This window comes from Nanorana parkeri, unplaced genomic scaffold (genome assembly GCF_000935625.1).
Source record: "Nanorana parkeri isolate BGI_ZX_2015 unplaced genomic scaffold, ASM93562v1 scaffold628, whole genome shotgun sequence".
NCBI classification, from domain to species: domain Eukaryota; kingdom Metazoa; phylum Chordata; class Amphibia; order Anura; family Dicroglossidae; genus Nanorana; species Nanorana parkeri.
Window position 1 is genome coordinate 146,175 of NW_017306896.1, and position 14,362 is coordinate 160,536.

General features: G+C 43.5%; 1 protein-coding gene across 1 annotated transcript in view; it reads right to left on the reverse strand.

Annotated features, from left to right (window-relative positions):
* The window catches only part of LOC108792311 (ectonucleotide pyrophosphatase/phosphodiesterase family member 7-like), a 37,852-nt gene extending 29,132 nt beyond the window's left edge, over nucleotides 1-8,720 (reverse strand). Inside the window, exons 1-2 of the mRNA XM_018563053.1 lie at nucleotides 8,468-8,720; nucleotides 7,474-7,619 (exon numbers count right to left, since the gene is read on the reverse strand). Coding sequence (XP_018418555.1) covers nucleotides 7,474-7,619; nucleotides 8,468-8,720 — 399 coding nt within the window. The remainder of the gene's footprint in view (nucleotides 1-7,473; nucleotides 7,620-8,467) is intronic.
* Between the last annotated feature and the right edge of the window lie 5,642 nt (nucleotides 8,721-14,362).

The following is a 14,362-nucleotide window of genomic DNA, read 5'->3' on the forward strand; positions in this document are numbered from 1 at the left end:
AACCTGCTAAACTGACATTTGTGCAGAAAAAAAATGACATTTAAAAAGAAGAAAAAAAACCAAAACATGTGTTTCCCCCGCCCAAACAATACCAAAACCTTTAGGACTGGTAGGTCTGGTAGGAATGTTAGCAGGGACCCCATTTTTAAAAAAAAGAGAAAAAAATGCATGCCCACCCCCCAAAAAAAAAAAGTCATACCAGACCCTTAAGATCTTGTAGGAATTTTAGGTGGGACCCCATGTTGAAAAAACAAAAAAAAATGTGTGGGGTTTCCCCTTAAAGTCATACCTAGCCCTTAAAGGAGAACTATGAGGTGAGTGCTTTTCACTTACCTCATAGTTCTAGCCGACCTGTGACAATGAGACTGTCACAGGTCGGCTCAGTAAATCGGGAGGTGAGCGAACACATACCGGCATTCGCTCACCTCTCGATCCTGTCATGGCTCTCTGCCGTGACAGGGGAGGGGCTGGATTCCCCCCTCCCCGCTCCGATCCGCCAGCGCTGACTGGGGAGGGGCGGGTACAGCTGGCTCTGCCTCTAGATATGCAGAGCCAGCTGTCAGTCACGCAGCTGGGTGGATCCCGGCATAATTGTCGGGATCCGCTTCAGCTGCGGCGTCTCAGTATACTGCGAGCTACAGCTCGCGGTATACTGAGCCTAGGGTGATGGGAGGACGCTAGTTTGTGTCCTCCCATTACCCTAAGGAGAACTATGAGGAAAAGCCTTAACCCCATAGTTCTCCTTTAAGGTCTGGTAGGAATTTTAAGGAGGAACCCCACCCCCACAAATGGGGGGGACGTTTTATGGTGCTTGTGCTGACCTGTTTCATTCTTCTCTGATATTCTGTTCCCAACATGCCAGCAACTCAGACCAATCCCTTTGGATCTGTTCCTGCTAAAAGGCTATGTGGATTGTGACTACTACAGTTAGTTTGTGCTTGTATAATGGGAACCATGGCTATGTGTAGTTTGAATTGTCTGTTGTGTGGGTTCCTTGAGTAAAAGGTAAAATGTTGTTACATCAAACACGATTATTGGAAACAGCTGACTTGACAAAGACCGAGCTCCTACATCCACAGCGGCGGCCACAGCAGCCCAGTCTGCACTCAATATCGTTGGGTGCCTCCTGGTTCTCCCCCACACTGCCCGAAGCCTACATCCTCTCAGCGGCACCACGGACAGAGTCATCTCTCTCCGTTCACAGTATCCCTCTTCGGTGGATGAACCTCCTCAGTCATCACACCAATTAGATTCAGACAGACACCACGAGGGTCCCAATCCTCCGCACAGGCCGTCCATCTTCTGATAACTGGACTCACATGTAAGTGCTATCACATTGATTCTCTGCTATTGATTCTTTACCATTACATTGATCCCCTGCTATAAATACTTTAGCACAACTAGTTAGTGCTTCATTGTTGTATTTGCTGTTGCGCCCTTCGTGTTCCTTTGTTAAATGTGGTACCGTGTCAAAAGCTTTGGCAAAATCCAAATATACCACATCCAGCGGCCTCCCTCCATCCAGATCTCTACTCACCTCTTCGTAGAATGTTAGTAGGTTGGTCTGACAAGAACGGTCCTTCCTAAATCTGTGCTGATTATCATTTAGTATACCATTGCCATGAACAAAATCTACTAAATAGTCATTTATCATTCCCTCTAACAGGTTGCATACTATCGATGTTAAACTGACTGTTCTGTAGTTCCCAGGTTGGCATCTTTAACCTTTTTTGAATATTGGTACTACTGTAGCTTTCCGCCAGTCACTTGGTACCCTTCCAGTCAGTATGGAGTCCTTGAAGATGAGGAATAATGGTTTCACTATAACCTGGCTGAGTTTTTTAAGTACCTTGGGGTGCAGGTTATCTGGTCCTAATGCTTTATTTGCATTAAGTTTTTCAAATCTTTGTTTAACCCCCGGCTACTGTCAACCATTGCGGTAACTTACGCACTGAGCTACTCACATTCCTATTTGCATTAAACCCATCTTTTTCCTGAGTGTATACTGAGGAAAAATTAATTTAACACCTCAGCCTTCTCCCTGTCATTTGTGATTAATCTCCGGTTTTCATCTTCTATTGGGCCGACCTGCTCTTTTCTTACCCTTTTACTACTGTTTATATATTGTGAAGAGGACGGCAAGGCTGGGTCCTGGATGGGCGAAATGTATCACCCCTATTTGGGTTGTGGTCCCTTTAAGGACAGCCGCAGGGTTAACCTTCCTGCCCCAGGAAGGGGTCTAAAGGTCGGCAACTCCCAGAGAGGAGTATGGGAGTTGAGGAGGAAGTGAAAAGCTGTAGCTGTGTGTGAGAAAGAAAGACTTTCTCTATTGCTGTGCTGTGCAGGGGCGGACTGACCATTCGGGCAGTCAGGCTCTGCCCAGGGGCCCGTAGCCCCTGCTCCACCATTACAGTTGACCTTCACCGTCACCCTGCACATGGCCTGCTGGGATCGGTAGTCTTCCCAGCATTCCGGGCAGGGGTGAAGGGAGTGAGATGGGCAGAGTAATGGCAGGACGGGGACACAGATCCGGGCCGCGGAGAGGAAGTTGCAGAGTGGTGGTGGGGGAGGCCCAGTATCCCACGCACACAAACCGCTACTGCCAGCACAGAGATGGGGGGGCCCGCCGGCCGCCGGATACTGAGGAGGGAGTCGGAGGAGCTGCAGGCAGCCAGGTACGTGATGCGGCAGCCTGGGGCCTCTGTATAAAGTACTGCTGGTGGTTGTAGTCCTCTATGGCAGGTGCCATTCTGCTGGCAGCAATGCAGAATGGCACCCTCTGTAGAGGACTACAAATACCAGCAGTACTTTATACAGTAATGCTATTGCTGTTTAAAGTATTGCTGGTATTTGTAGTCCTCTATAGAGGGTGCCATTCTGCATTGCAGCAATGCAGAATTAAACCCTCTATGGGACACTACAAATACCAGCAGTACTTTATACAGTAATGCTAATATTGTTTAAAGAATTGCTGGTACTTGTAGTCCTCTTTAGCAGGTGCCATTCTAGCAATGCATAATAGCACCCTCTATAAGAGGACTATAAATACCAGCAGTACTTTATAAAGTAATGCTATTGCTGTTTAAAGTATTGCTGGTATTTGTAGTCCTCTATAGAGGGTGCCATTCTGCATTGCAGAAATGCAGAATTAAACCCTCTATGGGGTACTACAAATACCAGCAGTACTTTATACAGTAATGCTATTATTATTTAAAGTATTGCTGGCACTTGTAGTCCTCTATAGCAGGTGCCCTTCTGTATTGCAGCAATGCATAATAACACCCTCTATAGAGGACTACAAATACCAGCAGTATTTTATACAGTAATGCTATTGCTGTTTAAAGTATTGCTGGCATGTGTAGTCCTCTCTAGCCTATGCCATTCTGCATTGCAATAAAAAAGGATGCACCTATACCACACAGCTCCTCCTCCTTCCCACCGCCCGCACAGACATCGTGAGACCTAGCCGCCTGCACCCTCCGTACAGCCATGTTCTGACCCTGCCGCCCACACAGCCCTGATGAGACAAGCACGCAGGCCTGGTGAGACCCAGACGCAGCCCTGGTGAGACCTGCACGCAACGTTGGTGAGACAAGCACGAAGCCGTGAGTAGACAAGCAGGCAGCCATGGTGAGACAAGCAGACAGCCCCGGTGAGAACCACACGCAACACTGGTGAGACCCGCACGCAACCCTGGTGAGACCCGCACGCAACCCTGGTGAGATCCCTGCTGCGACAAGCACGCAGCCATGCTGAGACAAGCACGCCACCCTGGTGAGACCCACACACAACCATGGTGAGACCCACGCGCAACCCTCCTGAGACAAGCACGCAGCCCTGGTGAGACAAGCGGGCAGCCCTGGTGAGACAAGCGGGCAGCCCTGGTGAGACAAGCGGGCAGCCCTGGTGAGACCCGAATGCAGCCATGGTGAGACCCGAACACAGCCATGGTGAGACCTGAACACAGCCATGGTGAGGACCACACAGCCCTGGTCACACCACTGACTTCTGCGTTACAACTTAGCTCTGCACTCTGCGTCACGCCGCTGACTTCTGCACTCTGCGTCACGCCGCTGACTTCTGCACTCTGCGTCACGCCGCTGACTTCTGCACTCTGCGTCACGCCGCTGACTTCTGCACTCTGCGTCACGCCGCTGACTTCTGCACTCTGCGTCACGCCGCTGACTTCTGCACTCTGCGTCACGCCGCTGACTTCTGCACTCTGCGTCACCCCACTGACCTCTGCATTACAACTGACCTCTGCACTTCAGCAATGTATTATTTAAAATTGATTGTGCTGCATTAGGTCCTGTGCAGCAGCCTTCTGGGGAACCACACGGTGCCCGCTTACAGGGCTTCTGCTGCCTGCAAATCTCCCCCTCCTGAGATCTTACACAACCCTCCTGGGACCCTCCGAACCCCTCCTGAGACCCTCTGCCCGAGACATCAGGCCGGCAACTTGGAGCAGAGCGCCAGCACAGAGTATGTAACAAATTAATATACTATTGCTGTATAATGTTTTGCAGGATTTGTAGACCGCTATAGCTGATGGTATTCTGCATTAGAGTGTAAGCTCCTCTGTAGAGAGACTGATGTGTCTGGCTCAGTGTTCTCTGTACAGCACTACGGTATATGTCAGAGCTATATAATTGTATAAAAATAAAGGTGTGCGACTGTAGAGAAACATTTTCTCCTGCAAAAGTTTACTCTGCTCAATCTAGCAGAGTAAACCTTTCCCTTCTGTTTTTCTTGACAAAAAAAAACAACCCAGCATAGGAATGAATAGCTAGATTGCTAATGGCTATTTCAATTTGCAATAGCCAATAGCAGACTAGCCATTGCATCCACCCACTGATGCTGTCAATCAGCAGAGGTGGACCTGAAGTTCTCCATCAGGTCCTCCTCTGCTGATTGACAGCAGCTATTGGCTATTGCAAATTGAAACCAACTTACATTCAAGTACCTTAACTATTATCAAAAATGGATCTTATTTGTGTATCGCTCGGCTGTAGATCCTCAAATCATCTCTGAATTGGTGCCGACACTGTGCTTCCTTCTGGAGGGTGACTACTTTTGTTCGCCATGGTCCATGTGTGTGCTGTAACGTAGCCACCGCTCCAAGCTCACTCCCATGATGGACTACAATCTCTCTTTCTATTAAAGTTATAGTCTCTCACAGGAGCGAACTTGGAGGGGTGGCTGCTTAAAAACACACACAGGGGCAATGGGGAACAAAAGTAGCCACCCTCCAGAAGGAAGGACAGTATCAGCACCAATTCAGAGATGATTTGAGGATCTACAGCTGAGTGATGTGCAAATAAGATACATTTTGGTCAATAGTTGAGGTACTTGAATGTATTTTTAAGGTTTATCTCCCGAGTTTAGTGTTGCTTTAATACAGATATGTTGACTGGTCATTCAGATGTAGGGCAAAAATCCTTGCACTGGTTCTGGTTTGTGACCTGCAGTGCATTGGTTGTGGTCTAAGGTCTGGATTATTCAGTTCCCCTGTCAATTCCCCTGTCAACCTCAGGGTTCTGTGCTGGGTCCCATATTGTTCAACTTATACCCACACCTGGTGCTTTGCTTTGCTAGATGGACTTCAATTCCTGGGAAAGGATTCCCCCTGATTTGGGACTTTTTAACAAGTTGGTGAGACACACTTATTTTGTGGTACTTGTGCTGAAGACTTGGACTTTTTTCTTTACATTCGCTGAGGATAAGCATTTATTTTATGTGTACCGTTTTGGCTGCCCTGAAAGGGGAAAATAAAGCTGTTTGTTTCATTCAAGACGTTGTGCAAGTGCTCTGTGGGCTCCTCAACATCACAATTGGTAGAATTTTGGGGGGTTCTTTTTACTGACTGTGGCGATGTGCTTTTCGCAATCTATTTTAGCTGCCTGGATTTCATGTTTACATCTCTTATTACATTCCTTGTAGTTCTGGAATGTTAATGCAGTCTCCTCCATCTTATAATTTTTAAATGTCATGCTCTTGTCTTTGATGTGTTGTCGTACCCTTTTATTTAACCATATCTTTTCCTGAAGTGATCAGAAGACAGATTACAGTTTTCTGGACAGAAATAATTGTACTAAATGTTAAAGTTTCTAAAGCAAATTATTGTTTTCCCTCTTGGATAGAGTGGTAATGGGAAGAATACTTGTCAGTTGTTTTTATTGCTGTCTGTTAGGGATATTCACTCTTTCTATTTGTCCTGGTGACTACTGCCACAGGGATGAAAATCTAAAAATGAGAGTTGTTGACATATTAGGAATGGAAGGGAAAACTATCTACAAGGGATTTTGAAGAGATTTTTAGAGCTACCACCCTGATGACCAATGATCTAGTGACTGACAAGGGAAAGGTTCAGAAAGCATTGATCATCAGAATGAATGAAGTGGTAGCAGGGAGATGTTTGTCTGCAGTTCCTCAGGTGCAGCCAAGAAAACAGTGACATCACCAATCTCACGCTATATCTTAAATGCCAATAGTCACAGGAACAATGCCTTAGTGCTCACTGCAGATTCACAACTATGACGTTACAGAACAGGAGGTGCAGACAGAGGAAGTACAATGCTTATTGTGGAAGGAATTTAAGGCAAGAGGTACATTTTCTGGGTGTTGCTTAGGTGCAATTAGTTATAGATGCTCCTCATGACACAGCAAATCTTTATTTTGTGAGTTCATTTCCACTTTAAAATTTCTGAGATGCTCAAGTTATGGGCAATGTGCCACCCAAGTGCTGCAGAAGTCAGATATACTGTACCTTTTTCTCTAGAAAACACTCTACTTCCTGCCCAAACAGGTAGACTGGCAAGTTATGGTTATGCTACGACAGATTCCCCAAAAAACAATTATTAGAACAATTGTTCATTCCACATGCTTTGGATGACAAATGCATTTCAATGCCTTGCATCAACAATCACAAATTGAGCTTTAATACAGTACATTTTTTACATTACCTCAGAATTGGTGTATACAGTTGCCAAATTCAGTTAGAGTGAAGGACTATCAAATGCATGCCCTGCTTTTTCTTGGTTCTCCACAATTGTGTTTTTGATGGGTTGACTACAACCATTTTTTCGTGATTGCCAACACAAATATGCTAGTGAGGTTTTAATTGTATATGCCCGGACAGGACTAGCACACAGAACTGAAAGCAATGTTTAGCTCACCATGCGCATTCAGTGAGGCAATACCATTGATTCACGCCTGTTAGCACGCTATCGCACCGCACACGTTCACATATGCGCACACATCAGGCATGTTTTTTCTTGGTGTGTTCAAGGTGTGTCAGGTTAGCAAATCAGGCCCAATGTCTAACTAGTAAATATTAATTACTATCTGATGCTTCCAAACCTTTGCTCTAAGTACTGCACTCTGTATTCAACAAGAACTCATACTGAGAACAGGGAACGTTAACTTATTATCACTGGAACTATTAAAAGTATCATGATGCTATTTTGTCAGTACCTGATTTTGTGCAGTAATCCACAAAGGCAATACACCATTATCCCACCATTCGGACATGTTTTGTGTTTTCTTATAGGAAATCTTCTCAAGAGTTTCAGGGTTATGCATTTGATTATGGATGACACCATGATCTTCCATCCAGCGTCCTAAAATGTTCAGATACAAAGATTATGGTTGCTAAAAAATCAAATATTGAAAATATTGTAACAGAGACCAGTCAAGAGAAGTTGCTTTCAAAGACATTTCAACAGACATTAGGAAAACACTTGGCAGAAAATGTAATCTGATTTATTTTAATTGTGAGGTATTGTAATTATGAATTTTCTCGTATGTGAAAATCTGGCACTTTCTAATCAGGTTTGTTTGCCTTATGAAATCTTTCATTAGACAAGTAAATGTTTTCTATGATTTGGCCACTTTGTATCCTGGTGGCACCCTGTAGTTGATGGTCTGAAGAATTTGCCAGTATGAAGCACTGCATTTGGGAATGGTACATCTATCTTCCACTTTGGACCAGCAGACAATGTTAAGTCTTTAATATTAAAAACATACATTCACTTATTTTAAGCATGACAGAGCTGCATTCATTTGTGTCTATTATATATGCTTAATTTATTGTTTTTTGACACTTGAGAAAAGTTTGGTAATTACCTTATTTTCACCTGGTTGCGACTAACAGATTATGTGGATTGAAGCAACATTTACCATATTTATTCCCAGATAATTTTTGTAGAAGTCATTATGAATTGAGAAAGCTAGTTGAATGACCAGTGAAACGTCTTCAAGAAAAATACAGCAAGTCCAGTTGCCTTGGCTTAATTTTTGACAGATATACCTTATTTTCAGCATCAAAAGCCCTAAGGTAAAGATTACAGTACTGAGCTCCTAATATGGAAAACTACAGTACTGCAATAGTTAGTCTTTGTTTCATGTTCACCTTTCTTGTTGCTTAGTAGTTGCTTAGTTAAAATAATATTTAAGAGTTTTGACTTACCAGTGATGGTAGTGAAATGAGATGGAGATGTCATTGTTACATATGCTGGGCTCACATGTCTTGCTTTCACACCGATTTCAGCCAGGTAATCCAGTAGTGGGGTGTCAACATCTTGGTCATAATTCCAACGAAATCCATCAAAGGATATGACAAGCAACTTATTCTGTGTTTCCTTTTCATTTCTAAAAAGGGGCTTGCAAAAAATGATTGTGACAAGAAATAAAGAAAGAACAACAAAGTAGTTAAATTTCATGGTGGTATAAAGATGGTGTGCAGTTAAAGCCAAGATCTGCTGTCACTGAAAAAAGTGTATGTCCCTGACTTATCAGTTGCTTATCAGGCCAAAGCTCACCTAAGATAGCTATATCGTAACACCCTTTCAAGTATTGCATCTTCATGTATTTTTACTTGTGTGTTGTTTGCCTAGATAGTGTCTGGGGTTCAAAGACAATGTTTCACTTTTTTATCATTTTCATTTACAGCTTTCAGGGTTTTTAAAAGACCCCCAAACCATCCATTTTCTGAAAACACAGGACCGATGGAATAAAATCATAGTGTCACTAATTTTGCAGGTCCCCTTATAGTTGGGCAAATGTTTATCAAAATATATTTTCCTTAAGAATACACTAATATCATTATTAGCACCCACAAACACCACAATAACTATACCATATTTGTAAATTTTGCATTGTGAGTTTGCAAAACTCTATGTTATTTGTGTAATGCATGTGCTTGTGCATTTGGGAGAGAGGGGTGGTCATGTATATACTTTTTGTTAATTACAATGCCATGTTTTATATATTTATTTATTTACTATCTCAGTACAAATTAGTAAACTAAACATGAGATTGAAGTATATTACAGGAGTGAGCTTGGATCTGGGGCTACTTTAGAACACACACAGGGACTATGGGGAACAAAAGTAGCCATCCTCAAAAAGGAAGGACAGTGTCAGCACAAATTCAGAGATGATTTGAGGATGTACAGCTGAGCAATACCCAAATAAGCTACAGTACATTTTTGTTAAGGTATTTGAATGCATTTAAGCATTTAACTCCTGAGTTTAGTGTCCCTTTAAAAAAAACATTTTTGACTGAAAACAATAAAGAACATCTATATTGCATAACAAAAAGAGAGGAGGGTAAACAAGTGAATGACAGTCCAATGAACATTCTTCACAGGTAAAATCATAAAACTAAGGATACATCTCGATCAATGTACTCTTCAGGCAATACAGTGTCACATATCAATGTCGGTATTAAATCGAGAAGATGCAACGTCAAAAGAACAAAGAAGTCAAGTAAACATGATTTCATAAGCTGTGTAAAAAGATAAAGAGGAAATATTGGGAAAGCAATAAGAAAAAGTGCAGAGAGAGGAGAATATACAGTAGAAGAGAGCTTATAAAAGGAACAGAACAGAGAAAGAGGAAGAAATAAAGAAAAAGCCTAGAAGCAGACAGGGCTATAAAACCCGAAGGGGCCTACACTGTCCAGTAAACAAGTGATAGGAACAAATAGATCCCTTAGCTAGCCATCAGGTGAGTGTAATGAACTGAGTATCTAAAGTAAATCCAAGGATCCCAAGTAGAAGAAAACTTTCCTCCTGTGTTTCGTAGCAATGCTGTCAGTTCCTCCATAATATACATATCATGCACCTTCGAGAGCCACAGTTGAATAGTGGGAGGACTAGTCTCCTTCCAACATAGCGGGATACAAACCCAAACACCATTCAGTAAATGATGTGTTAGGGAATTTTTATATTTGGAAATCAAAGTCAAGTCCTCAACAATAGCTAGCACCTGATCCTAGAAGGACTTCAACAGCAGGCAGGACCAAAAAATGTGTACATGATTCTGAACTGCATCTCCAAAACCTATCCAAAATGGAAGCTACCTTCTTATGTAAGAGCCAGGGTACTCCACGAGACACTATCTTATACCCCATTACCCCAATTCTTGGTATTTGCTGGCAATAGAAGATTTGAACAGCATGGAAAGGTGTGATTTTGCTGTTTCATAAAAATATATCCCGATTCGGCCTCCCAGCTCTTCAGATAAGTCGGATATGTATCCGTTGAGGGAAGGTTACCTCTACACATTTCTTCAAATAGGGATTGCCAAGAGAAAGTGTCTAAGCTGCATGGCACTCCACCTGTCATAGAGGGGCTGAAAAAGGGATTGAAGGGCCAAGCATGTAAGCCAATTAGACAGCTCACAGAAATCTAGCAGTCTGAATTTATCCTGTGCAAGAAGGTGAAGTAAACATTTTTGGTGCCAGGAACGAAATCAGGATTCTCAAGCAGCAGTGTCAGCAGCGAGTGAGAGGGTGACAGTAAGAAATTCTGCAGCGTTGTTTGAGTAGCTCGAATGGTAGTAAAAATTAGGGGATGGGCATGCACTGCAGTTGGGAGTGGGTATGAGAGCCAGGGCAAACCCTCAAGGGGGAACATATATACTCTATGCTCTAAAGCCACCCATAATTTGTCTTTGCAGTGTAGGTACCAATCCAATATCCTGTTCAAATGAACCACTCTGTTATATTGCAGCGTATCAGGTAGGTCCCCTCCTCTGCAATGTCACAGGAGGGTGAGGCTTTATCTACTAATTCTGGGGTGCTTTTCAGCCCGTACAAAGTTCACAAATGCCTTGTGTAAGAGCTTAAAGAAACAAGGAGGAAGGTCGATTGACAGGGTCTGGTGCAAGTAAAAAAATCACGGGTAAGAATCTTAATTTTAAAATCTTTATTTTAATAGTGGCACATCTTCCGAACCAAGAAATAGTAAACACACTCCATGACTCAAGGCCCTTCAAGATCTGAAGGTAACAAAATTGTCAGAATATAACTCTTTGGTATCAGGTTTAATAAAAATGCCTAAGTATTTAAGCTGATGATCCACCCATTTAACCCCTTCGTGACTGACGACGTACAGTGTACGTCACCAGCATCGGGGCTGTTTAAACAGACTCTCGGCGACTTTTGCCGCAAGATCTGCTCATAAGCTGGAGACAGCTACCAATACATTTAAGGCTGCCGATTTCTGGAGATTGATTTTGAAGTTAGATTATAATCAACCATAATCAGAAAGAGCTGCAATGTGGTTCAGAACAGAACTAGTTGGATTTGTGAGGAAAAAGATTAAATCATCAGCGTAGGTGGCAACTTTCTGCGACCCAGAGGGACCGGTAAAACCTGTTATGCTGCGCCAGGGCAATTTAAGGGGTGAATGTGGGCAATCTTGCCGGGTCCTGTTTGACAAAAATAAATCTCTAGATCTGGTTTTGTTGACTCTGATGTTGAAAAATGTAAGGTTATGCACATGGGAGTAAAGAACATGTGCGTAAACTACTACTTGGGGGGTGTTACTTTAGGGAAGTCAAGACATAGAAAAAGACCTGGGGGACCTCATAGACCACAGATTTGGCAATAGTAAGCAATGCCAAGCAGCAGCCAGTAAAGCTAACAAGATACTGGGGTGTATGGAATTGCAGCAAGGGCTCAAAAAGTAGTACTTCCACTTTATAAATCATTTATTCAGCCCCATCTTGAGTATGCGGTGCAGTTCTGATCCCCAAACTGTACCACAGTTACAGTACAGGCAGTAGGCATGTCCTGGAACTGGAGAGAGTTCAGAGAAGGGCTACAAAATTAATTAAAGTGATTGAAGGCCTGGGTTGTGAAGACCGCATTCAAAATCTTAACTTATTCACCTTAGAAAAGAGGCAATTAAGAGGGGACCTTATTTTATTGCAGTCTTAAAAATCATCAATGGAGACCAGAATATTAGGAACAAACTGTTTAATCACAAAACTGTATTAAGAACCCGGGACACAACAAGAGGTTAGAAGAGAGAGGGTTCAATCTTAGAATTTGTAGGGGGTATTTCACTGTGAGAGTAGTGAAAGTTTGGAATTCCTTACCACAGGCAGTGGTATCTGCGGATTACATTGATAAATTCAAGAAGCTTCTGGATGAGTTTTTTTTAGCAGAATCTATGGGGATATGGGAAGTGTTAGAGCAAGAAAATACACACACACACGCACTCACTTACATAGGTTGTACTTGATGGACCTTAGTCTTTATTCATAGGGTACTAAGTTACTATGTTACTATGATGGCAGCAGAGGGAGTAGAGTATAGAGCTGCAATCCATTTAAACATATTGTCCCCCAGGCCTATGTGAGGTAGCACAGTCCTCATAAAATCCCAGCTGACTCATTGTCAAATGGTTTTTCCGCATCTGTAGAAAGCAGCATGTGGGGTCGGTTTCTCACTGTGGCCAGATGGACAATGTTCAAAATCCTAGCATTATTGTCCATTACCTCTCTCTTTTTTTTTAATATTCATTTTTATTGGAAGTTTTCAGAAATACAGAATCTGAACAGTACAGTATTATTACAGTCCTAGAGCAGGAGTTGATGAAATAATTTGCTTGAGAATCTCGAAGTTGGAGATTGCTTCCGGGGACATTTGGAAGGGATCAGACGACTTCAGAGCATCGTAGAGGGGCTGCATCAGGAATAAGGGGTATTGTGGTTTTCTTGTGCAAGGGGGGCTCCAGGCTTCAATCGCACCATGACTGGTGGCACTTTCAGGTGTCCAATATCTTCAGGACCTGTGGACCACAGGCGAAGAGGAATGCGGTTCAAGATCTCCTCCGGAATTGCAGTCTCGTCTTATACGTCTAAGGATAATAGAAGGGGAATGGAGCAAAGGGCTGAGGCGTCATCAACAGTCAGTGGTGATGACACTTGAATGCTTCCATCGGGCTGGAAAGAAATAGAAGCTTGGAGTCTAGATAAGACATCAGTTCCCAACAAGTTCAAGGGGCATGTGGAGGAGATTACAAACCTTGCTAGTAGATCAGGAAATTTGCCAACTTGTAAAGGGCGGGTCAGGGGACTTTTCCTCGGTGTTCCATCCACGCCCACACATGTTACATCAATGTCCGAAAGGAAAGAGGTATCAGGCAACTCCTCTGCTCTGATCACGCTTCTGGCAGCACCTGTGTCGCATAGGAAGGTGGTGGCCTTCAATGGGTAAGGTCACCTTCGCTAGTCTATGCACTGCCATGAAGGGGGAGGGTGCCACATGCTTGCCCAAATCCTAGTGTAGAAGGTCCAGGTGTTCTGGGTAAGGCCCAGGGGGGCCTTGCTGCTCTTGCTGGCCGTGTGGGCCTTGGTTCCATTGTGGGCGGCGACGTCTAGGCACCCTGCATTCCCTCTTGAAATGCCCAGGTTGCCCACAATTAAAACAGGTTCGCCTGGAAGGTGTGGCGGCACCATAGAGGGCAGTAGGCTAGGTGTCTGCCACCATAAGGGGGTGGCCTTCCCAGTGGTTTGATAGGACTCCAGGCCCTTGGCCAAAGTGATATTTTGAGGTTGAAAAAGGCATAGGGCGACCTAGTAGGTGGTATAAACAACAGTGGTGTACGATAACAGTCTACAGGCCGCTCATGGGATAGGAAGCATTCTTGTGTATACAGGCGATCTATTCGACCTGCACGGAACAAATCGCAAAAACAGAGTCCCGAATATTGTAACGAGTAAACCATCGTACTCGGATTGGAAGAAAAAGGAAGAATAGAGATAATGGAAGAAGGAAGAAAAGGAAGGAAAGAATAAAGAATTGGGGGGGATATCCAGGTTCAGAGAAACGGTTTCTACAATAAGTAGCGAGGAGACATGACAAGAAAGGTGGCAATGCTTTAGGCCCTTATTAGGTCAGGATCAAAACAGGGTGGACAACATTTCCGGATACATGGATCCCAAATTCGTTCAAATTTGTGCATCGTGTCATGGAGTTAAGCAGTTAATTTTTCAGACATTTTTACAGCAATTAGTATATTTAACCCCAGGGCGGTAGTGTAATTTAACCCCAGGGCGGTAGTGTAATT